The 24,815-nt window shown below is 35.9% G+C and overlaps 1 protein-coding gene across 2 annotated transcripts; it reads left to right on the plus strand.

Moving 5' to 3' along the window:
• The first annotated feature begins 717 nt into the window (after nt 1-717).
• On the plus strand, nt 718-21,545 carry LOC133520136 (uncharacterized). Of its 2 annotated transcripts, XM_061854478.1 has the most exons (6): nt 720-1,604; nt 15,172-15,377; nt 17,408-17,543; nt 17,928-18,061; nt 18,408-18,609; nt 20,813-21,545. In XM_061854478.1, the coding sequence occupies exons 1-6, from the start codon at nt 1,568-1,570 to the stop codon at nt 20,902-20,904; spliced, it is 807 nt and encodes a 268-aa protein (XP_061710462.1). In that variant the 5' UTR covers nt 720-1,567; the 3' UTR covers nt 20,905-21,545. The 2 variants fall into 2 exon arrangements, with proteins under 2 accessions (XP_061710461.1, XP_061710462.1); XM_061854477.1 differs by having other exon boundaries at nt 718-1,604; nt 18,408-20,948.
• The last annotated feature ends 3,270 nt before the right edge of the window (nt 21,546-24,815 follow it).

The following is a 24,815-nucleotide window of genomic DNA, read 5'->3' on the forward strand; positions in this document are numbered from 1 at the left end:
CTGAAAAACAATATAAAAGGTAATCACGGTTTATATCCCGGCCGATCTAAGTCTAGTGAACATTTACTTAACGAATATGTTTTTGGTGACAGAGAATTTAAGAGAATTTAAAACGACGAAAACCGTAGGATTCAATCTCTTTGTAAAGCTGAAGTGAGGACAGATACGAGAATAGGGTGGCCAAATTCGAGGATGAAACGACCTGACACATTTTTAATCCCACTAAGTAAAAAGTTAATGGTTGATACTGCGAATGAAAAGCCTCTGAACAGACACACATGTCTATTATAAGTATTATAATGTAACATAGGTAACGTAGATTAACATGAGAGCCTTTCCATGAGTCACTCTTATTGGACTAAAAATGTTCTCAAGTATTCATTCATATTTTGGTACCAAGAAATTAGATTGTAACTCATAAATCATAACAAGGTGCAAAGATATTCAAACTTCGCTTACCACTTCCTCTCGACACTGAATACTGATACTCGAAATTAAATCATTCGGGTTAATTGGGCAAAGTTGCAAACTTCACACCGCAAAGTTAACCGAGGAAATGAACTCCTCAGTCAACGTCACAATTTTATCACTTCACGCGGTCTGCGCTCCTTGTCTGCAGTGTTTAGTGCAATCGATTTTGTAAGTTGTACCTGATTCGCGCTCTCCTTGGCAATCGAGAACTAGCGAAAACTTGTCGTACTAATTACTGCGGATCGCAAAGCGACATGCGGCAGATAATAATCTACTATATAGTAGGGTGAAAATAAGATGAAAGTCAGTTAGACATTTCTGTACTGTACTGATTGCCAAGTATCTATATCAGTTAACTAAAGAGGTTGACAAATGATGAATTATTACGAAAATACTAATTGGAATCATAGTCTATGTAGCGTGACGTCTTTTTTCTTTTAACGGCATGAAATGTACGGGCCCTGTAAATAATCAATCAATTAGATCAGCTCGATGTGGATGGATCTTAATACCCACGTCCCGATTATAACTGCAATATTTTTTGATTTCGATGGCTTCCTGCACTTTCCTGCTATAGAAATTGCGATCCGTGGAAAGGATTTTAAAGTGTTTTCGTTAATTTAATAATGTATAAAAATTGTGAAAGTTTAATTCAGTATTCTGTAAGGTATGTTTTCTTTATTATATATGAGGCAAACAAGCAGACAAATCGACTGATAGTAATCAATTACCGTTGCGATTTTTGGCTATGATTTTTACCTATTATTCGTAAGACATAAACCAAATGGTATGAAAATAGACAGATAAGAGAAAAATAGCAAGAAAAGTACAAAATGCAATACATTTGTAAATTTATGTCTAGTGATTCGGCAAACAGTTTTGGTTTCAGCATAATGCTAAAAATGTCATCGCATACCAGCTGGCATCAACTAAAAAGCGTACACCTCAGTACCGAGTCAGTCTCCACTGCAAACGGACGTCTGTCAGACAATTTTCCCGTCAAATTTCGTGACGAAAACATCGACGAATGTTCTTGTGATGACAGTGTTTTCACTTAAGTGTGATGTGATGAGACGTTTTCTAAGACTTTTTGAGGATGTTCATCTTTGCAGTTCTCAGCTTACTGATACAAGGTAATCAATGTTTTGAAGAAAACATGTTGTTGTTTTGGTTAATTTTTTAAAAATTTGTTGTTAAAATAGTTGCCTGGAGGTTTAAATATGTCTGTAATAGGTGTCTTTTCATTTAAGGGTCAATCACATTTTAGAAAAAGACCCTTCTGTAGACAAAACAACAAAAGTTAACGACCCTAATACGTACATATATATCACAACATCGATATCGGTTCATCCGTTATAGAGCTACAATTCCACAGACAGACAGAAATACATTGGTGTCAAATATAGTACTGTAATAGGGACCATCATTTTACGCGATATGTAGTATGCATAAACTAGTAGTTAGTCCCACGTTGGGCGCCAAATTAAAGCAGTACTTAATTGTGTAGATCATTTTACGTGAAGTATAGGGACGCCACACATTAGCGCTGAAACGTTGATGCTAACTTATAAAGGGACATACATTCAAATAATAACGGTAATAACTTGTTGAGTCATAGGCTCAGAAATCGGAGTTTTTGAAAAGTCGTAGCGCTTTTTTAGATTACAATACCGTTGCAAAATAATTAATTAGCAATATTGAGGCATTTCTCTCGATTTAAACCCTGAGTTTTTGACTTTCGCTGGATAGAATAAATTAATTGCGTTTTAAATAGTTATAATAAATTGTGCATTAAGTAAAATATATTAAAGTTATTTCTAAAAATGGACTTATATTAATAATAAGCTTGAGGAAATTCAACGATTACTTTTTTATTATTAAAGCACAAAAAATTAAATTCAAACAGGATATCCGCGGTCTGGAACATGCACATCCATCTCGCTCAGGCTTACGCTCAGTGAAAGTGAGGAAGAACGCAAACCTACGGGGCCTTAGCGGTTTTGTTTGTGTTTCGTAACATCGTTTACATTGTTAATTAACAACTCATACACCGTATTGCAAAGACATAAGGCCCAATCACAGTGAAGAGGTGTTGTTTACTCGGTACCTATGTTTCCTGTAGCTTTGTCGGCAATAACGAAGTTACTGGGAACATGTCAAGGCGTCCCGGGCGAATCTGAGCCAGTTTGCACGTCACACTAATTTCCGAGCCTTAGAAATTTGCAGGTTTTGAAGATAGGAGCTTACGCTTGTAAAATGTAAACAAAATGATAATTTCTTTTTGAAAATTAAGTGAGGTAGGGTTAAAGAGGGAACAGTGGTTCGGCAGGAAAAAGCAGGGTACAGTGGATTACTCACTCAAACTAATTTCAACACGAGAGAGGCGATATTTGTGGGACTGAGCCAGTGTTCAAGCTGAATCCCTGTTTCCGTCTTGACCCTATTAATCATTGCCAAGTCAAATGCAATTCTAATATGTCAATAAAAATATTCAATAAACAATGGAATGGACCTTTTTATAGGCCTCTTAGCGGATTAGATTCAATGCCGGATTTAGAGGTCTGGAGGCCTCGGGCAATAAAGGAGTGGAGGCCCCCTAAATTTTTTCCAAATAAAATGGTAAATTTACCGAATTCTCTATTGTGGGGGGCCCCTCTTTTGTGGAGGCCCGGGGCAGTAGCCCCGGTTGCCCTCCCCTAAATCCGGCCCTGATTAGATTAGATAAATACGATTAGAAATTTAAATTATCAATATCATATTACATAGATAGCTTTAAAAAATATCTTGTAAGTTACTTCGGTTTTTAGTTAATTCTTCCTGGTAATTCATTACTGGGAACTCTGACAAATCTGGTAACACATTGGTAAAACTGATAATTATTGTAGATACGAGGTCATTTAAGCGTAAAAAATTAGGTAATATTATTCAAACGCGTTGGTACCTACCTACCTAATCGTTTACGTATGCACCAGGACCAACCATAGGCTAAACCGGTATCGGCATTGTATTAGTGAAATATATGATGGTATTTTATATGACGAAAATATGTATAATCTAATGAAACATTTATTAATATAACTAAATATATGATCTTATTTTATCAAGTAAGTAGTCAGAGACCTGTGAAGTTTTGCTATTCGAAGTGCATTCATCCCTAGTTCTACCTATTTAGTTATTTATCTGTTCTAAAATCAGCGATCAGAGTAAGTTGTTAAAATAGAGAATATATTATCTAATTACGTTATTTATTCATGACCTTTCTTGAGATAATGTTCTGAATATTTTTAACATGAAAATGTTAAATGTGAGCCACAAATCAAAGCGTAAATAATCCTTTATTCAGACGAGTCACGAACTAGAAAGCGTGTTGGTGAATTAAACTCAAGGCTTGTTATTTTAGCGTCAATGTTAAGTGAAATATTCAACGCTTTCATTACGCAAGACTTGGCTTGTTTATATTTATACTTCCAGGGGGCCGATTATGATTTTACAAATTGTTAAGGTTTTGATCTTGTTTTGACACGACCTAGGCGATCGCTCACACTGGTTGCGAAATGCAATCAAAGTCGTATCATTAGGCAATATGTTCACACGTATACACTGCTCAACTTGTAATTATTAACATTTTTTTATTACCTTTCGTTTTGTGTACAACATTTCTAACGTTTGACTTTTTTCCTGTGAGTGTTCTCCATAAAAGAAACATTACGAATGGCCGTTTGAGAATGACTTTAAACCAATTTCAATCAAAGCGGAGGCTGAGGAGTGATAACAAATAATCATGTGATATTATTAAGATCCGAAAAAATGTTGGGTATATATTAACTATTACTGACAAAGCTTATTTACCAGGTTATAGTTACGGAAGTAAGCAGTTAAATGCGTTTTTTTTTTAAAGGAGTGTACTGGTATTTTATTTATATATATATATTAGATCTAGAATATCGGTCGTTTAAGATCTTGGAAAGAACTTTAAAAGATCGATAACTAAACGACATAAAAATTGACGTTTATTCCGATTTCGCTGTGATCCCAATAAGATGTACCTAAAATATTTCTAACGTCAAAGTGACATTGGTTGCCGGAATCGAGGTGCTTCTATCAATTATACGACATATAAACGATATCTAAATGAGAACTTATCTAAATCAGAACTTATCGGTATCGTATCTCATTCTTCGAATTGGGCCGTATAGCTCTAAATATGTATGTGTGCACAGAAGGATAAGGACATATACATTACAAATTTATCGCTAGAGAGGTGAGATGTCATTTGTACGCTAGATTATGGACAAAAAGGTAAAATAAACAGTCTTACGGCAGTAGTGAGGTTAAAGAACGGTCTTATTCAGATAGCCAATTACCCTTCCTGATGCAAAGGTTATCCATAGCCGTTCAACGTGGAAACGCGGCGAGCGTCATGGGTACTTTTGCGTCGGGGGGGTCGCGGAGTGAATTTCTAGTGTAGTGTGTTATTTAGGTTAAGTTAGTACTCGTAGTAACTAATTTAAGACTTTAAGGAAAAATACTTATGTTTGTTTATTTATTTGTGTTTGAATTACAATAACATTTTTATTTTGATAGCCAATAGTGATCAAACTAATCAGGTTCGTCTACGAGAACTCTTACAATTTGAATTAACAAACGAAAAAAATCTTTTCTTATGCCTAGGAGGCAAACGATTACTGTCGCCCATGGACATCTGCAATACCAGGGGGCCTACCGCGAAAATCGAAATTCGCCAATTACGGAGATCTTTCTCTTTTACCCTTACTAAGAGGTAATTAGAGTGACAGAGAAAAATGCCCGCAATTGACGAAATTTTTATTTTCGCGGTAGGCCCCCAGAGAGTTTGCACGTGCGAGAGGGGTTTAAGTGGATCTGCAGAGTTCCCAAGTAGAAACTGCTTTAGTTCCCAAGCAGTTTTTCCTGAAAATCCACTCTTGCACAGTAATGAAATATTAAATAAACCTGCGTCGGAAACCGTCCAGTGGAATTCCCACTCCAATATTTTAATCCAGCTGTTGTCGTAGAACGAAAATAGGAAATCTGCGCTAGATGTCTGGGGACCGTGGTTGTAGAACGATATTTTATAACTTGCAATGGCGGAACGTGAAAAGCAGCGAATTTTCCTAGAAAACTGATGTGCAATTTATGGTGGTATTATGTAGCGTATACACTTCGACAAATTTAAATAACAGATAGTATATAATAGAATCATAACGGGTCTGTTATGGTAATTTTTTTGCTAAATATTATAGTTTTAGCTAGAATGATGCCTTACCAAGTTGTCGATTATACTTATTTTTTATTCATAACTGTTTTATAACGTGCAAATTACCTAATTCCAAATATTCGACGACCGCTCTAGCCTATTTGGTCACTGCGTCTATGAAGGATGGTCCCGGGTTCGAAACCCGGTAATGCCATTTATTTGTCTGACGAACGCAGATATTTGATCCTGAATCATGGATGTTTTTTATGTATGTTGTTATATTTTATTGTTGTATAAAATCTACTGTGGATGGAGTAACGAGACAAACCTTACTGGTTTAACTATACTTTTGTAATTAAGTTTAGTACTGTGCTGTAATTCCCTGAATAAATAAAATAAAACAAAAATGTATTTATCTATATAAGTATGAATAGATAGTACGCCGCCTAGTACCCGTAGTACAGTCGAGTTCATAGATATGTGTACGTTTTTTCACCTAATTGCAATGGATTAAGGAGAATAAATGTATACATATTTATGAATACGACTGATTTATTATACATTTGTCTCTATGACAGTTCCTTTACATTGCTTTTCTTGGGTTTATTTAAAAAATAATAATTGTACGAATATGTTTTTAGTAATAATACTAAAATGTTACATTTCTAATTAAATTAACGTCCTTAACTTCTAAAAAGTCGAAAAATGATTTACGTATAACATAATGCTAATAAAATCAAATATGAAACGGATAATGCAGAAAGGTTTCTTGTATAAAATATCTTAGGTACTATTAAAGTAATTGGAAACTCGTTGCAAAAAGCTTTCAAGAAAATGCTATTAGCGTATTTAATGTAAAATATATGTAGAGAGTTATAATAATTCTATTCTCTCTGTACTTCTTCGTTCGTAACCTATGCTATAAATACTAAGAGATTTAAGAACCCACCACAATTATTATTAACTACTTAAGATGAAGTATCGTTAAACAATAAAATTTAAAAAATCGGCGCTTGCTTGCTACCCGAAAACCCGCTCACCGCCATACTTCGCGCGTAGTGATTTGCTATTGCGCTAGCTTATTCTACAAGGTCGTACCTATGCGGCAAAACGGGTTTTACTGTTTAAAGTATAAAAATAATATGAAAAAACCGGCCAAGAGCATGTCGGGCCACGCTCAGTGCAGGGTTCCATAGTTACTCTTCCGTCACAATAAGCTAAACTGGAGCTTAAAGTATAGTAAATTGTTAACCAAGGGATGAAACGGTACCTTTAACGCGAGTTAAACAATTAGGCAAATTTGCATAATCAGTACCTAATTAAAGTAAGTCTTTTTACTATGAAGGGGAAACTTTTTGCGATAACTCAAAAACAACTAAACTGATCATGTCCGCTATAGTATTCATTTAATGTCTTTCTTAAGCTACTACTTCCACGATTTTTTTCATATTTTTTGGACCTGTGGTTCAAAAGTTAGAGGGGGGGAGACACATTTTTTTTTCTTTCGGAGCGATTATCTACGAATATATTCACTTTATAAAAATTTTTTTGTTGAAGACCCCTTAGTTTTGAAAGACCTTTCCAACGATACCCCACACTGTAGGGTTGAAGCAAAAAAAAAAATCACCCCCAATTTACGTGTAGGGGAGGTACACTAAAAAAATTAAATTTTTAGATTTTATTGTACGACTTTGTCGGCTTTGTTGATTTATATATCCATGCCAAATTTCAGCTTTCTAGCACTCACTAACGACCACGGAGCAAAGTCTCGGACAGACAGACAGACAGACGGACATGGCGAAACTATAAGGGTTCCTAGTTGTAGTACCGTTATCATTTACTTGGCGCAAAACCTTTTAGTTTCTTTTTCACTCGAAAAACCGTTATGTTTAAACCGGTTTTTTGAGTACAGCGGCGGCATCATGGTTCCATTTTTATCACTTGTCACTATGCCCGTCACTTTCGCACTTACATACTTGTTAGAACGGGACGGGTATGGTGACAAATGATAAAGAGCCGACCATCTTAGCCCTACAGTTCTTGTCAAATTAACTGGTTCGGAAAAATAAAAATCAGTGTCTCTTTATGTCGGTGTCTATGTACGTGGCACACCACCAGGCCGTTGCATTGCTCGTTGAATAAACCGTTTTTTCTTAGGTTACAATATTGTTCTTAAAACGTTCGCGTTCTTATAAAAGTTCGGAGGAATTCGAAATAAACCGGTATTTAAAAAAAACCGGTTCCGAGCCCTTGGTCTTTTGAGCGTCGGCGTCTAGTCAGCGCTATGGAAAATGGCGTCGCTTCGCAGTTGAGCTATAGAGTTGACTAGACGCTGACGTTCGTGAGACCGTATTGTGGAAATGTGGAGTGGCCCTAAGACGAGTAGCCTGATACTGCTTTAAAGTTTAGTCCGTCGTTAACTTTAGTGAAAACTTTACAGATTAAGCTGAAGTAAGGTTTAACAAGGTTTCACTCTGTACTATGTGCTTGTCTTAAATAATTGTTACACAGTCCAGTTTGTAGACACTCTGGGGAAATAAACGTAGATAGTGTAGATTAAATTTGCACACAGCGCTCCGTCAAGGATGGGATTTGTTTTTAATTACGGACGTTGGGTTCAAAACTTAGTGTTATTAGTTCTATCATGAATAATTTCAGTTTCAGGAATATTTTATTGCAGTTTTTTATATATTACCACTAGATTTTTGAGGAAGAAAACCAATGCCAGGGAATCTGCGTACATTATTGAAGAAACGCGAAGGCACAAGACACGTAATTTCGTTAAAACCCACTTTTGGACAGCGTTGATATGATACTATAATTTTACATTAGATGTTTATTCCCGTGGTTTCGTTTGCGTAAAAATAATTAAACTAATTGAATTTTCGAAGTGGAAGTCTAGTATTGTGTATTATGATTATTTTGCCTTCGTAAATAGTAATAATACCTTTTTTCTCGTTGACTGTAATGGTTGCATTAAGATTTCGTATACCAAACTATAATTGCGTATTTTTTATGTATTGGCTCCCAACCCAACTCAACTACAATATAGTATAGTCAAGTTAACAAAAAGTATGGAAGTAAGTCGTGTAGTCGTGCTTTTTTTGGATTCGTTAGATGGCGCAACTAGATTATTTCCCCCGAGTTGCACCGTTTCTATTATGTACGGAAGACCGTTAAATTTTAGGTATAAACTATAAAGTGCCGTAATTTTGGAGTAAATTAAAAGCTATTGGGTTCAAGCTAAGTAGTGTATAGAGAACACATTGGTGCATAGTACATCTTAATTAAAAAGATGTGCAATGTATGATACCCTAAAAAAAATTTTTTTTTCGATTGCGGCTCGAGGATAAGTCAGTCGGTTGGTGCAATCTCAAGTTAAGCTTTTTAAAGCATTATAAACATTCAGTTAACTTTGCACGCCTGGGCAAATTATGGAACATGTATTTTTAATTATTTTGTACATTGTGCTTCGGGGGAAATTAAGAGAGACGTGAAAATTTTAAAAACGGTACTTATCTAAAGACACTACATTTGCACTAAATAAAAAATAGATTTTTTTTACCGGAAGTTTCTCAAAAAGTAAATAGAATTAATCGCAACGAACTGCAAGCGAAGGTGGTTGCCGCACGCGGCGCGGGGCGCGCGGGGCGGGGAGATAGCGCAGCGCGCAGCTAGGGTTTGCAATATCCGACAAATTTTCGGATCGGATACATAGAAATAGGATATCAAGAACGACTGTCAAACTTCAAAAGTGCGACCAAAAATGAAATGCAAGTTTGTGCGTAAATTGTCTATGTGAGATCAAAAATAGTGATGTCATGTTACAACATATTAATAATCTATCGGTGTTTGACCGCTTTATCGACTACTTATTCAAATGTGTTTGATTGTATAAAAAAATGATATACGAGTAGGTATGAAGGCGCTTCCCTTAGGGTCATATAGGGCCCAAAAGGTGCCTTTGATGAAACCAGCACCATATTTTAGTATGTTGTTAAGCATGTTATTTTGACAAAAAAAAACCATCGGGAGACAGTTTCTAACGTGGTTAAGTCACCAGTTATGACGTCATCAAAATGGCCGGTGCCGTGTTCAGAATATTGCGTATACCACAGAAAGTATATCACATGTAAGCTTGTGTGGGGTGTCATAAAAAGCAAAATTAAATGCGCTACAATATTGTTTATACATTTGACCTTGTAAGTACCATAGTTTGCGAGAAATTTTAAGTTTTATTTAAATTTTCCCGAAAAAAAATCCGTTTTTTGTTTTCATCAACTTTACTAGTAACTTTACAGGAAAACATTGTATCAAGATATGAATGCTACATTAGTAAGCTATTAAATTCCATTAAAATTTTGAAAATCGGTTTATAAACAAGTAAATTACACTATTTTTGTTTCATACCGGATGACACCACCAAGAGTCGGATGGCTGTTTCAATACAATTTGCAAGGCAAATGATGTTTAAGTAAAGGTAACTTGCTGAACGATATTTATAGTAAAGTAATATTTTCGATAAAAGTATTATTATCAAAATTAAGAATACTGAGATCGTTTTGTTGTAATTTACTCCGGATCTAGCTAATTAAAGTTACACACTAATTAAACAATTTTTTTTTTTACGTGTTATTTTATCCCAGAGCATGCACCTTCGCATGCGCAAAGCATAGTGTATTTAAATCCGTGTTTTACTCACCCACACCCTGTACAGCGTTATTTGCACTTGCAAGACAATAGCTCCTTGCAGCTGAGACTAGCATCAGGAAGGGTTTTCTACAAAGAGGTGTACGCTGATCCATCATTTTTCTTTCGCCAAGCCTAGTTGCAAGAATCTAGCATTTGTGGGTCGCTATTCAGGTAAATTGGTCCCAATGTGGGTCTGTTAAGCCCTTTTTATATGCTGTAAGAGAGCATCCTGTTGAAGGAATATACTCGATCGCTCTGTTTTTAGGGTTCCGTAGCCAAATGGCAAAAAACGGAACCCTTATAGATTCGTCATGTCCGTCTGTCTGTCCGATTATTTCCTAAACAAGATCCTCCTCGCAGTATTTACATTACCTATTTGTGTCACTACTGGGTGTCACTACTATATGTAGGGTTTGCAATTAGAATATTGTGATATTCTAATTATTCGAATATCCACCAAAATAAATATCCGAATAAACGGATTTAGATAACACAGAAAGAACGTTTTTAACTATGTTTTAATACAATGATATTATCTCAACCAATTTTAAATGATTACTTGATTATTATAATAGCTAACATAATGTTATCTCTAAAACCGTACTTAATAAGGAGGGTTTATATCTGGATTAGCTGGTGCATAATTGGAAATACATCCAATGCCTCACCTCGTGTTCATTCGTCATGAAATACTAACTATGAAAGCAATACTTACTTACTTCACTGGATCAAAATTATTAATAATATTATTGATGCTCCGTTTTTACTACATTCACTTTCCTTCAGAGTCCCTCGACGTTGTGAACGTACTTGCAGGAAAAAACCCCTCTTTTACATCCCCCGTAGTCGGACTGCTTACGCAAGAAATAGTTTTGTTAGAAGGGCGTGCAGGTTGTACAACGAAAAATTTCTAAGCCTTGATATTTTCTGTGAGAAACTTAATACATTTAAAACACTATCTATGCAGTGTAATAATTCATAACCCAAATGTTTAGATTGGCGCTATAAAGAAATAATCTCAGTATTAGATGTTACTGCTTTTTATAATTTCTTTATTAATAGATAATAAATCCTTGAGATTTCAGTTTGTAAACAATACCATAAGGTTGTTATAATGCTCTTATGTTTTTATTCTCATAATTTTTCTTTTCTTTTGTTTGTTTTTTGTTTTTGCGCGCACAAATAGCTCTGTTTTACTATGTAGAAACTACTTAATAAGCATTATGTTAAAATATTTTCATTAAGGAAACTGTAAGTCTAGTTTTAAGAAAAGTTCCTGTGCTATATATAACTATAAAAGACTGTTTGTTTCTTAAATAAATAAATTAAATTAAATCAGTGACCCAAAAAGAATCTTGGCCTTTGACACAAGTACAACGTCACTCTGCTCTATTCTGCACCACTCCACGCTAGTTGGATACTCCGAGGGCGTTTTAGGGCTACATCGCTCCTATCTTCTCACAGCCCGATTCTCTCCCGTCCACTCCAAGTGACCAAGTCTGCGAAGTCGTGCGGGTATAATCTCGTTAATTATATTGGGTGCCGCAACTAGCTACTCTAGCTCCCTATTTTTCCTACGCTTTCATCTTCTCTATCTTCATCTCTGATAGGTCCCAGAATATTCCGCCAGAATTTCGTCTTCTTAACTAAGAACTTGTTCTTTTTTTTCTGATTCAGAGTCCAAGTGTCTTACCGATGCCATTCATCAAAATCTAATTATTGTCTTATAGACTTGAAACATGGATCTACTGATCAGCTTGGATACTAGAACTCGGTGAAGCGCTGCTGAGCATCTTAGGGCATTTTGGATTCGAACATCTATCTCCTCTTCCCGATTACTTTAGGTAGGTCTTTTCTTTTCGATCTGCGGTGGCAGCATGGTTCTATTTTTATCACTTGTCACTATGCCCTTCATGACAAATGATAAAGAGCCGACCATCTTAGCCCTATTCATTTGGAGATATTCTAGTGGTTGATTATCAGACCAATTTTCTCTCCTTCCTACTCTACTATCCTAGCCTTGGCCTCCAGGTCGCTTTTGTTTTGAGCCTATAGCCCCAAGTCATCAGGATATCCAATGATCTAATGTTTGCATTAAGCAACATTCGCATTCATTGTATAAAGTTACTGCGTGACATGATGTACTTATCAAAATTGATGTGCTGTTAGTATTTGAATTGCTTAAATATATGAAAATACTATATTTAAATGACAAAATTATTCATAAATTTCATTAGAAAATTGTTTCGGTTATAGGTCAATAACCATATTTAACGGATCCGTAATATCCGGATCTTATGACCCGCTAGATCCGGATCTTATAGTTGACGGATATCCGGATATTTCGGATATCCGGATCTCAAACCCTACGCGCAGCGATTGTTCCGAGACAGTTTGTTTGACACTTTTGACGGGCAAGGAGCACAAATCTTTCTTCTGGCATTAAAACGGAACTATTGTTTTAAACAATCATTGAGTGAACTAAGTAGTCTAACGTTTTCGTAAGTATATGGAAAAATGCGATTTTTCGAATTTAACAAACATTGAGCGTACCTGTATTTAATTTGTTGACTGTCTGTCTGCATACTCAGAAACCTTTTACGAGAGGTATGGGCATTGTGAATGTCATCTCGCTCTGTGTGGTAGGGCACAGCACAGCGGATGTCATTCCAGATCTAGAGCAGAGCCCAACTGGGGAAGTACCTCCACCTTACAGAAAATCGCAGCCAAATAACACTAGACCCTACTCATAGTGTTGTGTTCCTGCCGGTGAGTAAGGTTGCCAGAGCTCAACGAGGGGCGGGAGGGGGTTAGGGTCGGCAACGCGCATGTAACTCCTCTGGAGTTGCAGGCGTACATAGGCTACGGATACTGCTTACCATCAGGCGGGCCGTATGCTTGTTTGCCACCGACGTAGTATAAAAGAAAAAAAAATCATACTATTTTTGCAGTAGGTACATGCCACTACTCGTGCCTCAAGAGCCGTGCTTCGTCGGTGCATCTACGCGCGTTCCTTCTCTTGCCACTAATCACGCGCTTGTCGCTTCTGTGTATTTATTGCTCTACGTTTTTGGTACTTGATTACAAAACTGCATGTTCCGTATAAAAATGCCAATTTTTTATGGGGTGCGAATGTAAATAAAATCAAATGAATATGATTGCATCAATTTCCAGTAGTATTAAAATTTCCCCCGAAGTACAACGACAGTAAAACATGAAAAACTACTTTCCGGGTGTCGCACCCTGGTGCGAATTTGACATTGGATTTAGATATTTTTTCTAATTATTTACTCAATTTGCACCGAGTACATTACTTTCCCCAGACCCGCAATGGCCAAAATAGATTTTTTTGTATGTTGTTTTTTTTTACCTGTTCCGTAGCTTAAATTAACATAAATAACACGTGCGAATTTAGATATAAGTGTTGTAAAACGTACGCCAAATTGCACCGAGTACACCTTTTTTCTCTTCTTAGTTACAACCATTACATTATTTTCAGCCGATTTCACCCCTTTCCGGGGGGGTGAATTTAGTAACGATTGTATAAAGTTCGATTTTTAGCCCATACAAAACAATCCGTAGTGATTTTATTAGTCCTTAGAATTAGTTCCTGACTTTAGTGAAATTTGAGTTAATTTGACCGTACTAATATTCATTTAGATACGCTGTAGTCATCTATAAAAAAAAATATCAATCAAGTGCCGCTGCGCTCCCATAGAAAAGACTAAACGAGTGCGGGGCGGGACTAAATAGTCGTGCGTTTATGTCTTTTGTACTACATTTTTGTTTACTGAGATACTTACCAATTTTCATTTATTATTTAGGTTTTATAGTAAAAAAATCATTATTTTAGATGACACGTAGAAAAATTATTGTATAAAATAGTTATATAATCAAGCTTTTCAATCTCGTACACGGTACTCCACTGAAAAGCTCTGTATTATATCACGATTGTATAAAATATTAATTTACGCTACCTATTTCTAACCATGACGAAACCTAATAATTTTATATTTAGCAAAACAACAAATTTTATATTTTTGCCTACTGTTCGGGATTGTGAAGTCTCAAGCACCTCGTTACTTGCATGAGAAGCGCCGGTTTTTGCAGCGCGACATATTATCTACTCTTCTCATGTGTCACAAACACAAAATTGCAGCATTTCGTGGCAGTTTTAAGTACACCGCCACAAAATGCTGGAACAACCTACCACCACCTTTTAAGCAACTAACTTCTTTGCAGTCTTTTAAAGTAAAAGTACAAAGTTATCTTCTCTCTAAGCAAAAAGTATTGCCAGAGTGATTGAGTGAAGTCATTACAAATCTTAGGTACTGTAACTAAGTATTTATATTATTTTAGTTGTATTATATATAATGTATTTTCTAGACCATGCTAGTCATGCTGACATTTGAGGTCAACTGCTTTATTGCCGCTTCGTTGTTTACTGTCGTAATCATTATAGTTATCTTAGTAACCTTACTGTAGTTGGTAGCTGCGCGCAACTACGCTCCCTACAGGTGTCCACGGAAGACCAGCGTCAGCGTACTACTTCAGTAGGACCTGGCATTATGCTGAGTGTTCACCATTTCAGTATAATTATATACAGTGTACAGTTAGTTATAAGTCTTTTTTTCTTTTTTTTCTCTGTATGTATTGTATAACTGTGTACTTATACTGAAATAAATGATATTCTATTCTATTCTATTCAAAAGTCAGTTAGTGAGTTTGCGGTGTCCCGTCACTATTTCCTTAGTCTGTCTGTATGTGCCTGCAAAAAAAAAACTTTGTTGCAGAATCGTTACCGCTCCGGATGGTGCGCGTGTCGGTGCCGGCATACCGCGTGCGCGGGCAGCCGGCGCAGCTGGACTGCGACTACGACCTGGGCGACGACGCGCTGTACTCCGTCAAGTGGTACCGCGACAACGAGGAGTTCTACCGCTACATGCCCAAGTTCGACCCGCCCAAGCACGCCTATAAGATAGAGGGGATCAAAGTAGACGTAAGTGATAATTTTAACTTACACATGCATTTATGTAATGTATGTGCAACGACGACGCCTGTTGCTGATTTATGGTTGTACCCTCCTGACGAAGCCTGCGTTGCGGATATGAATTTGTCATTATTTTATTAATGCTTGATTTTGATTAAATATAGGATTTTTAATGAATATATATAAATGTATGTATGTATGTATATACTTTATTGTACATAGAAATAAAAACACGAAAAACACAGTTACAGAGTAAATTAAATACAACAAAGGCGAACTTATCCCTATATATTCATTCACCATTACATATATATATATATATATATATATATATATATATATATATATATATATTATATATATATATATATCTGTAATGGTGACTTAATAAAGAGCTGCCTTATTCCGTCCTTGAAGACCTTGAATAATTAAACGAAATTTATTTCTATGGGAAATCCAAGTTCTGCTGAAATGAAGTGCTGTTGATGTTGATGTCATTTGGTCTTTTGGCCGTGGCAATAATACAAGTCAAGTTCATTGTATTATTTATAACTGTTATATAATGAAACTTATAATTAACTATATATTCGTGTATTCCATAAAGAAAAGTATGGGGTAATATTTTGGTCTGCAACATTTTATTGAAAAATTAAACTACCTGTTCTTTGTAATTTTACATGTATGGTATCATTGGTGCAATAAAGAATATTTACTTGCTTAAAGTTCGTGTCATCCACGGTGACGCGCAGATTTGTCAAATCTAACCTTTAACAACATGACATTCCGGGTTAAGGCACGCGTCGTCGTGAATGACACGATTTATACTTACTTAATTAAACTTAGAATGATCCAACAAATAAAGTAGAAATAATACAATGGAATTGTTCCTCTAACAATTATTTACCAACTGTCGAGATTTATGGTACTTTCAATTTCAGAGGCAAACATGATATTGATAAAGCACTACACAGCAAATCCTATTACTTTATTACGAAACTCATTCTAAATCTAATTAGGTATAATATCTGAAAAGCCTCAACAATATCCAGACTATCGAGAGTTATATCAAGAGGTTACAGCAAAAAACATAATTCTCTAATGGAATAGGGTATTGTCCCTGTAAGAGTCGCTTCGTAAATTCAATTTTGTTCAAAAAATAAATAAGCCGAAACCTGGACAATAGATCGGGACCGACTATTCAGGCACTGTCATTCCCGTCCCGTCACTGCTGAATTATTCTGAATAAGATTATTTTCTAAAATGATTTCTATATAGAATTCTTAGACGGGCAATGCGGTTATTTTATTATTGCAATTTGATATTGTTGCTTTGTAACTAATAGGTAGGTACTTATTCGGTATTTATTTCGATACAGATTATTATTAGGTTGAAATTGAAATAAATGTCAAGGGCTGTTTTTTTTTAAATTAATTTTACACAATACACATTTTTATTAATTAAATCATCACGGTCTATTGTAAGAAAACACAATAATACTACTTCACAATACAACTCAAGAGGCATAAGGCATAAGATAAGTAATAATTATAGGTATGATTAAATGTTGACCTTTTAGCGATAGCGATTTCTTTCTTATACATTGCTACAAATAATAATCTCTGTTTGCTGGCATTGTCAAGTTGCCAACAACTCATACATGCTCCACTATCTCTTGAGTCTGCGCGAAGGCAGCTCACCTCTAAATAAACGAAAATTGCGACAAAAAATCACGTCATCATTTCCATGCAATATTTAAGTTTTGATTGGTGTTTTTTATTGGGGTTTTAACCAATTCCATTCATAATGTATCCATGCAATTTTGCAGCTCGCTGTAAATGAATCTGCATTACAAAATGATTACGGCTATAACCGCGAAAATCGAAGTTCGTCAATTGCGGGCATTTTTCTCTGTCACTCTAATTACATCTTGTAAAGGAGAAAGAGCCCCGCAATTTGCGAATTTCGTTTTTCACGGTAGGCCCCCAGGCCCTATGGTATCTCCGTACCTTTGGGTATCAAAGCTGTTCTTGTTTCCTTAGGTATCTAAGTCAGATGACCACAAAGTGATCCTGCACCAAGTGATGCTGAAGACCTCGGGGCTGTACCGGTGCGAGGTGTCTGCAGAAGCACCAAGCTTTTCCTCAGCTGCTGGAGAAGGAAAATTAGAAGTTATTTGTAAGTGTTTTTTTAATCTAAATCATTATTTATTTCACATACAAACACAATTTGAAAGTTTTCTGATAGTCAATCTTATTAAATATATCTCCTTCCATTTGGGCAGTAAGATGTAAGTAAAACTGTTGTTGAAGATCCGTGTTCGTTTTGAAAGACCCATGCAACGATACTCCACACTATTTATTCAGTTAAGGCGAAAAAAAACAAAACAAAAAAATATACTCTGGAGGCACCCTGAAAAAATTATATTTTTTGTAGTTTTTATATTACTACACTAACAACATTGACAATAGAAGCGTGTTCAGATATTTTTGCGCACCTTGGCCGCTTCGATATATCTGATGGCGACTGTACCTGTTTAATATTATAAATTTGTCCTTCTAGATTTACCAAGGGAGGGTCCAAGAATAACTGGAAATGAACGGGAGAACAGAAGAGGGGATTCATTATTTCTAAATTGTACGTCGGGGAGGTCATATCCTGCAGCCGTGCTTAGTTGGGACATCGATGGATTGAAGGTATTAACCTAACTGATCATATCTTTTTATCGATATGTTTTTAGGTCCCCATTTGTCATCTGAAAAGTATTATGATAGAATTGGTACATATAAACTGTTTGACATTTACTGGCCCTGACTGTTAAATACCAAGTTTAGTATCCATCCGGATCGAAGGACCAAAGCATTATTTATTGATGCTATTATCCAGCCAAAATGAATCTCCGAAACAAAGAACTATGTTTTAATGCCGTCAGCTAGAATAAGCACTTAAGACACCACCAACCCCCATTCATACTCATAATCCGGCTAAGAGGACCAAAAATTAACGTTATGTCTTCAAAATTTGTTTCATTTCTCTGTTAAGGTAACAGACCAGGATCTCCTAGTGAAGTACCCGCCGACGCTGCACGCGCACGGGCTGATGTCATCGGCGCTGGGTTTGCGGGTGCCGTTGGGGAAAACAATGCAGGTGCGGTGCACGGCGCGGGTCGCACCCGCCTGGAAAGAAGGCAGCGAGGCTGTTGTTGGAAACCAGCTGGCGGACAGCAAAGAGGCAATGTTGCTCGGTGAGACTTGTTTTAATGTCCATAACTATAGTTGTGTCAATCGTTGCAAACGAGTTTGTATAATGTGGAAACAGGACATCTCTTTCGCCTGTTGCACGCTCTGTTTTATCTACCTGCCGTAAACTTCCAACGGCGTCATGTCTCCACTTTTTACAATCTCGGGCGCAGTGATTGTTTGATACTAATATTAATATTCTAATTTAAATACTCTCTAATGTTGCAAGCACACGATCTGTTGCCTTTAGTGCTAGACCTGCATGCATGGCATTGGCATGTGGTTTCATACCAAGGCTTGGAACTGGTTTTAAAAGTAGCGGTAAATACCGGTATATTTTGGTTTTACTCTAAACTTTCATAAGAACGCGAACATCTTAAGAACTTTATTGTAACCTAAATTAAGCAGTTTATTTGACGAGCGACGAGATGGCCGTCCGGCCTGGTGGTGTACCGTGTAAATAAAGACACCCACATAGGAAGAAACCGGTTTTTTTATTCTAAACCGGTTAATCGAACAAGAAATTTATAAGTAAAAGTAAAGTAAATTCTTTACTTGCGTTAAATGTTCTTCTAAAAACTGGTTTAAATATAATGGTTTTACAAACGAAACCGAAATTAAAACGTTTTACGCCAAGTACATGATAACGGTTTGGAAATTTAACCGGTTTCCGAGCCTTGCTTCGAACAAATGCAAACCTATGTGAGCTTCCTGTTATCCCTTGCTGTTTGACGCCACGCTGCCCGCCCGGCTGAGTTATGAGGATTCATATTTTCATAGAAATTGAACGTCAATGATAACATTGCCACACTTCGTCATTTGAAATGCCATGCAGTTAGTTTGGTCCAACTCTAATTTGCTTGAAATAAAATTAGAAGAGAACGCGGTAAAGGTAAAATCTTTTAAAACTGTTTCTTTGCCAGATTATCCTTTGACTTTAAATTTACCGGCCTATGTGTATAGTTTAAATTAATGTAACAGCTCATTCTGTTAACTGACAGGCCACACATAGGCGACTGATCGTCCTACATTACCTAAACTCGTTATCTCATATTTGCTTGAAATATAATTTGAAAGTAGAGAAAGCGGTAAAATTTTCGAAACATTTTTCTTTGTCAAATTATTTGACAATCACGATATCAATTGTTTTTAACATGATTTGTTCCATGCCTTGGAAGAAATTTCTCCGATAATTTAGTTAAAGATTTTAAGCGCCTTGTTCGGCACTTTGCGAGAAAGTAATTTCGCTCCGGACGACTAACGCGGGTTGACGGAAATGGAGCCCAGCTGCGACAACTTCGCAAAACTGTATCGACGCTATTACGGGCCTGCTGTCTTTAGCCACTGATATACTGATATAGATAATAATACTCTTAAGGTGTGGGTTCAAATAGCAGAGTTTTTTAAAAATCTTAGCGCTTTTTTAGATAATTATACCGTTGCCAAAAATATGAATAGCAATCTAGTAACTTCATCGATTCGAAACTTGATTGAACAATTTTAGCTTGATAGAAAAAACGAACAAAGGACTACAATGCTCATTTAAAAATTCTTAAATATGTTTGTTTAAAAGCTATTAACATGAATAGTGTTTTCAAACATTTGAGTGTTGATCGAAGTTATTGATTACTTTTTTTGATAAAACTAACTAAAAATAACAATTCAATAACAATGATATACACGATCTCGGGCATGCACGGCCATCTCAGTGCTCAACGAGTTGCGTTCGTAGAAGCACCTGCCCGCGTAGCCAACAAACCAATCGTTAACGCTCCGTATCGTAGCGTAGTCGTCTCTCTCTCTCACTCTTCCGTTTGTTCGGTTCGTTCGAGGGAGGGTTAACGATTGGCATGTTGGCTACGCGGGTTGAGCTCCTAGTGCCTTAATGTATCGCTATTGTTGCTTGCTATTTAGAAGCCAATTTTGAAATCCATCATTTAATTGTTTTGATTCAGAGCGTTATTGGTACCGATATATAATAATAACGGGCCCAGTGTTGGTACGAATACGCAGCGTTTTCTGCATAAAACTTGTGCGCGATGAGACCCCATGGACTTAGAGTTTCAATGCCAAATGGTACTAAATGGTTGTTTTAAAATGAAAATAAAACTATAGTATAGTAAGGTGAAATTCGGCCAAGTTTGCTGCGGACTCTCAAGTAACAACAGCAAGAAAGGTTTTCATATTCACACATCTGTTTTGTTCCAGTGAAGAGCTCAAGCGACGTGTCATCACCGAGCGTAATCCTGTTAACATTAGCCCTGGGCCTGCTCATCGCGCCGACGCAATCCGGGACGTGATAAATTATCTCCGGTCTTATATTAACAAACGTGATTTAGGCGAAACACTCCGAGATTACTCACGAATAGACTGTACTTATAGACTTGATGTTAGAGAAGTACAGCGCTGGCAGAATGGTTGCATTTTAATTAAGTGTCACTATGCCTGTCACTTTCGCACTTACATACTTGTTAGAACGTGATAGGCATGGTGACAGGCGATCAAATGCGACCGTGCTTAGACCGCAGATAAAGTGCATAATTGTTTTCCATCGTATTTTCTCGGCAACGTTCGTATTTGTCATGCTACTTCAGTCAACCTCAGTACTTTTTGTACCGAGACTGGCTGAAATAGCAAGACACGTTCTTACGTTTCCGTTAAAATACGATGGAAAATAATCATGCATTACATCTGTATAAGGACACGTACGTATGCAAGCATTCCTGATGCCAATTTTCTGCAACGTCAGTCTGATCAGCGTCTATATTGACCTGCATTATTTCACTGTAACAGGTTCTAGTCTTTCATCTACGAGGTATTAAAAATAAAAATAGACTTAAAACATGCTTTAAAAATAATACATGCTGAGAAATCATATGTAAAATCAAACTAATGCGAGTAAGAATTTTTATTCAAGTAAGTTATGTAGTTAAAAAAAAATGCTAATAATTTTAATAAAACTGTTATTTTCTACGTCATCTTTAATACATAGGTAATATAAATCTATTACAATATGTAAAGTAGTAAGTAGAATTTTTTCTTACTGTAGGTACACGGTACACGCCACACGTGTACATACCTATGTATTTCAAAATGTTATTAAATTATTTATTAGAAAAACGTGGTAGAAAGTTGATTTCCTTGTTAAAAAATAAAACATGACGATAAAATGTTACTGTTAAATCGCAAGTGACATTTAAATCTGAGTTTGACTTTAGAATTTATTGATTCATTTTAATCACGAAAAATAAATAATAATGGGTCAGGTAATTAAAAATGTCTTTGATTAGGGGCCTATTTCACAATGTCCAAGTAAAGTTCTGAATAAGCTAATTGCCACTTATCTGACGATTAAAGTCATCGTTGGCGTTTCACAATCTTCAAATAAACTGAACTGGTAGATAAAGTGCTAAGTTTTATCCGGCAGTTAATTTATTTGTTAATTAGCTATCCAATACTTTACATGAACATTGTGAAACAGGCCCCAAATCTTTGTACTCGTAATTTGTTTGTATTTATTAAACTGCTTCATCTATTAAAGTTCTATTAAATAAAATTTGGTGTTTATGTAAATATACTTAGGTATTTTTATGACCAGTAAATAAAATCCATTATACCTTCTTAGTTACGCAGTACAAGTACATGTTTGTAATACAGACGTCGATGTTGTTTGCAAAATGATTTCATACAAAAAAAATATATGATTTCAATTGTACAAGTTTGCTAAAAACTCGCACAAAATCCATTGCCTGTTGTTGTTGTTGTCAATGTTGATTTTTTTGCGTTAAACGGATTTATTTTATCGTTGTTAGCGATGTTGTTACTTTTCTTCTAAACTATAATAAAGGGATAATTTATATAATATTTTGTATATGAAATCTCTTTCATTGCTCTTCGCTGTAATTTTATGAATGAAGTAGAAAGTACCTAGTATAAAAAAATGTTTTGTATTTTATTTCGTAGTTATGTGAATTGAATATGTCATACTATCGGATTTCATGATAAAACTGTACATAGATACTACGTTTCTTATTAAATGATTGTTGGTATTAGTCATTTTAACAATTCGAGTAAGACAGGTATTCTGTCGATTTCCATATTCTCAAATGTAAATAATACTGTTCCGTGCACTGCACTGTACTGTACCGTGGGACTTAGTCAATTTGTGTAAGAATGTTCCTATGATATTTATTCATTAAATACTGGTTTCTATTTACTTTCGTTGTTAAATTAAGGTACCTAATGAGTGAGACGTTTTATGTAACAATAAAGAGCATCTGTTGAATTTGGCCGTTTTAATACAAAACTCTTCTATAAATTACATCTCGATAAGTACCTATATATAATTATGAGTACAAGCCTACAAGTATAAATCCATATTCAGTTTTGAATTCTTAAGACGTTGATAGCCAATGACTTACAGGCCAATTCGAACGAGCGTAGTAGATTGGATGATCTACTTTAGCAATAGGTTTATAGATAGGATACCCACAAGAACATAAAATCGGGCTGGGAAATGTCTTCAGAAAATATCACAACGGAAAAAAAATATATTAAAAGGTTAATTAGAAACGGTACTGACGTCAAACCGATATTAGAATGATATTGGAATCATATCCGTTAGCTGTCATTTGCGCGTTCATTTCGCTCTGACTTGTACGGACAAGCATTAGACTCCTCTATTCTACTTTCTATCATCTTTCACTTCTATCACTCTCTCTTACTTACTCTTTTCCTACTTGGCAGTGTCATGGCCCTTCAGGCCACGACACTGACCCCACTCACACCTTAAGCTGTAACTGGCCCCAGGTGAGGCCAAACAGTGTAGGTAAGCCAAGAAAAAAAAAGGACAAGCATTAGAATCTGTGCGGAAAGAGAAGAGTCGTGGAATGTATGGGGCCCCAATACATTCCACGACACTTCTCTTTCCGAACAGACTCTTATATATGATATAGTTAGCCGAAACTACAACATTTTGCACATCAGGTTACATTTACTATTAATTTTTGACATTAACCATTACTCATTAGACATGAATAATTCATAATTGACATTTATCGGTAAAAGCCGGAAATATGAAATAATAATTGTTCACTTCTGGCTTTTACCGACATTGAAAAATTACCTAATACGCATCATCTTTACTAATGAAACAAATGAACCTTGTCAGTATTAATGGACACAAGTTTATACAAGGACACGGATTGGTCCTCACTACAAAATTACCTTAAATGAGGGTATTTCCGATAATTATCAGTTAAGTATGTCTAATATCCTCAAATTGGTTTTTAATTGGTTCTGATAGTAAAGTTCGTCCTTAAGAGTTATTAGGTTATACACAGGTGTTTTGTACAAATGGATACAAACATGCTACACGATAATAATTAATTATTCTCGAGCACCAGTTTTTAAGGTTACGTAGCCGAACTAGTGGAAGCGGGACAGTGATAGTTTTACCATTTTAGTCTGGCCATCCATAGGATATAATATATCTACGAAGCATGTTGTTCTTTATATCTATTTTGACCCGACTGCCAAAGGGAGGAGGGTAATATTTTTCGAGTGTATGTATGTATGTATGTCTGTTTCTTTGTGGCCTCCTGTAGCCTAAACGGCTTGATGGATTTTGATGTATGAAGTATCGTTAGATTCGTCTTGATCACACATGAATGAGTGTCATAGGATGTTTTTTTGGGGGTAACTAAAAAGTTGTTTAAAATTAAATATTATAAAAAAACAAAAAACCCGACTGCGATACTTAACACCAACAACAATACTCTTGTGGGGCTTGTTTTCCTCTTTTTTAGTGTGCAGTCGGGTTTTTTGTTTTTTTTTTGTCACTTATACTCATTAATCGATCCTTATGTTTTTGTTACTTAACATTGGACTAATGATGTGATTATTTACTATGTTGTTATATTTTTTTTCTAGTTTTAGTTTTAGTCTTACCAGGCTTCATTGAAAATCAGCGTCACGTAGAGTACAAATTCGTATTTATCCAAACAACTAAACTCATTCCCGCACGCACGCACGCATGCGTGCTGTAAGGATTTTTGTCAACTTAACGATAGAAAAATATCTCATTAGTTTTTACCCTTACACTCTAAATTAACGGTTTAACCCCCATTTTTTAACGGTTTGCCTCCTCTTTTTTGGTACGGACGGCTAAAGAATGGAAAGCGCTCCCGCCATCTGTATTCCCTGATAAATA

Source organism: Cydia pomonella, chromosome 7, assembly GCF_033807575.1.
Source record: "Cydia pomonella isolate Wapato2018A chromosome 7, ilCydPomo1, whole genome shotgun sequence".
In the NCBI taxonomy this organism is placed as follows: domain Eukaryota; kingdom Metazoa; phylum Arthropoda; class Insecta; order Lepidoptera; family Tortricidae; genus Cydia; species Cydia pomonella.

What these genes read in the sequence shown, in the direction of transcription:
- LOC133520136 (XM_061854477.1), top strand. Translation starts at nt 1,568, where the DNA reads ATGTTCATCTTTGCAGTTCTCAGCTTACTGATACAAG. An exon ending in TAGAGGGGATCAAAGTAGAC is followed by an intron (nt 15,378 to 17,407) that starts GTAAGTGATAAT and finishes TTGTTTCCTTAG; the next exon opens with GTATCTAAGTCAGATGACCA. An exon ending in AGGAAAATTAGAAGTTATTT is followed by an intron (nt 17,544 to 17,927) that starts GTAAGTGTTTTT and finishes TTGTCCTTCTAG; the next exon opens with ATTTACCAAGGGAGGGTCCA.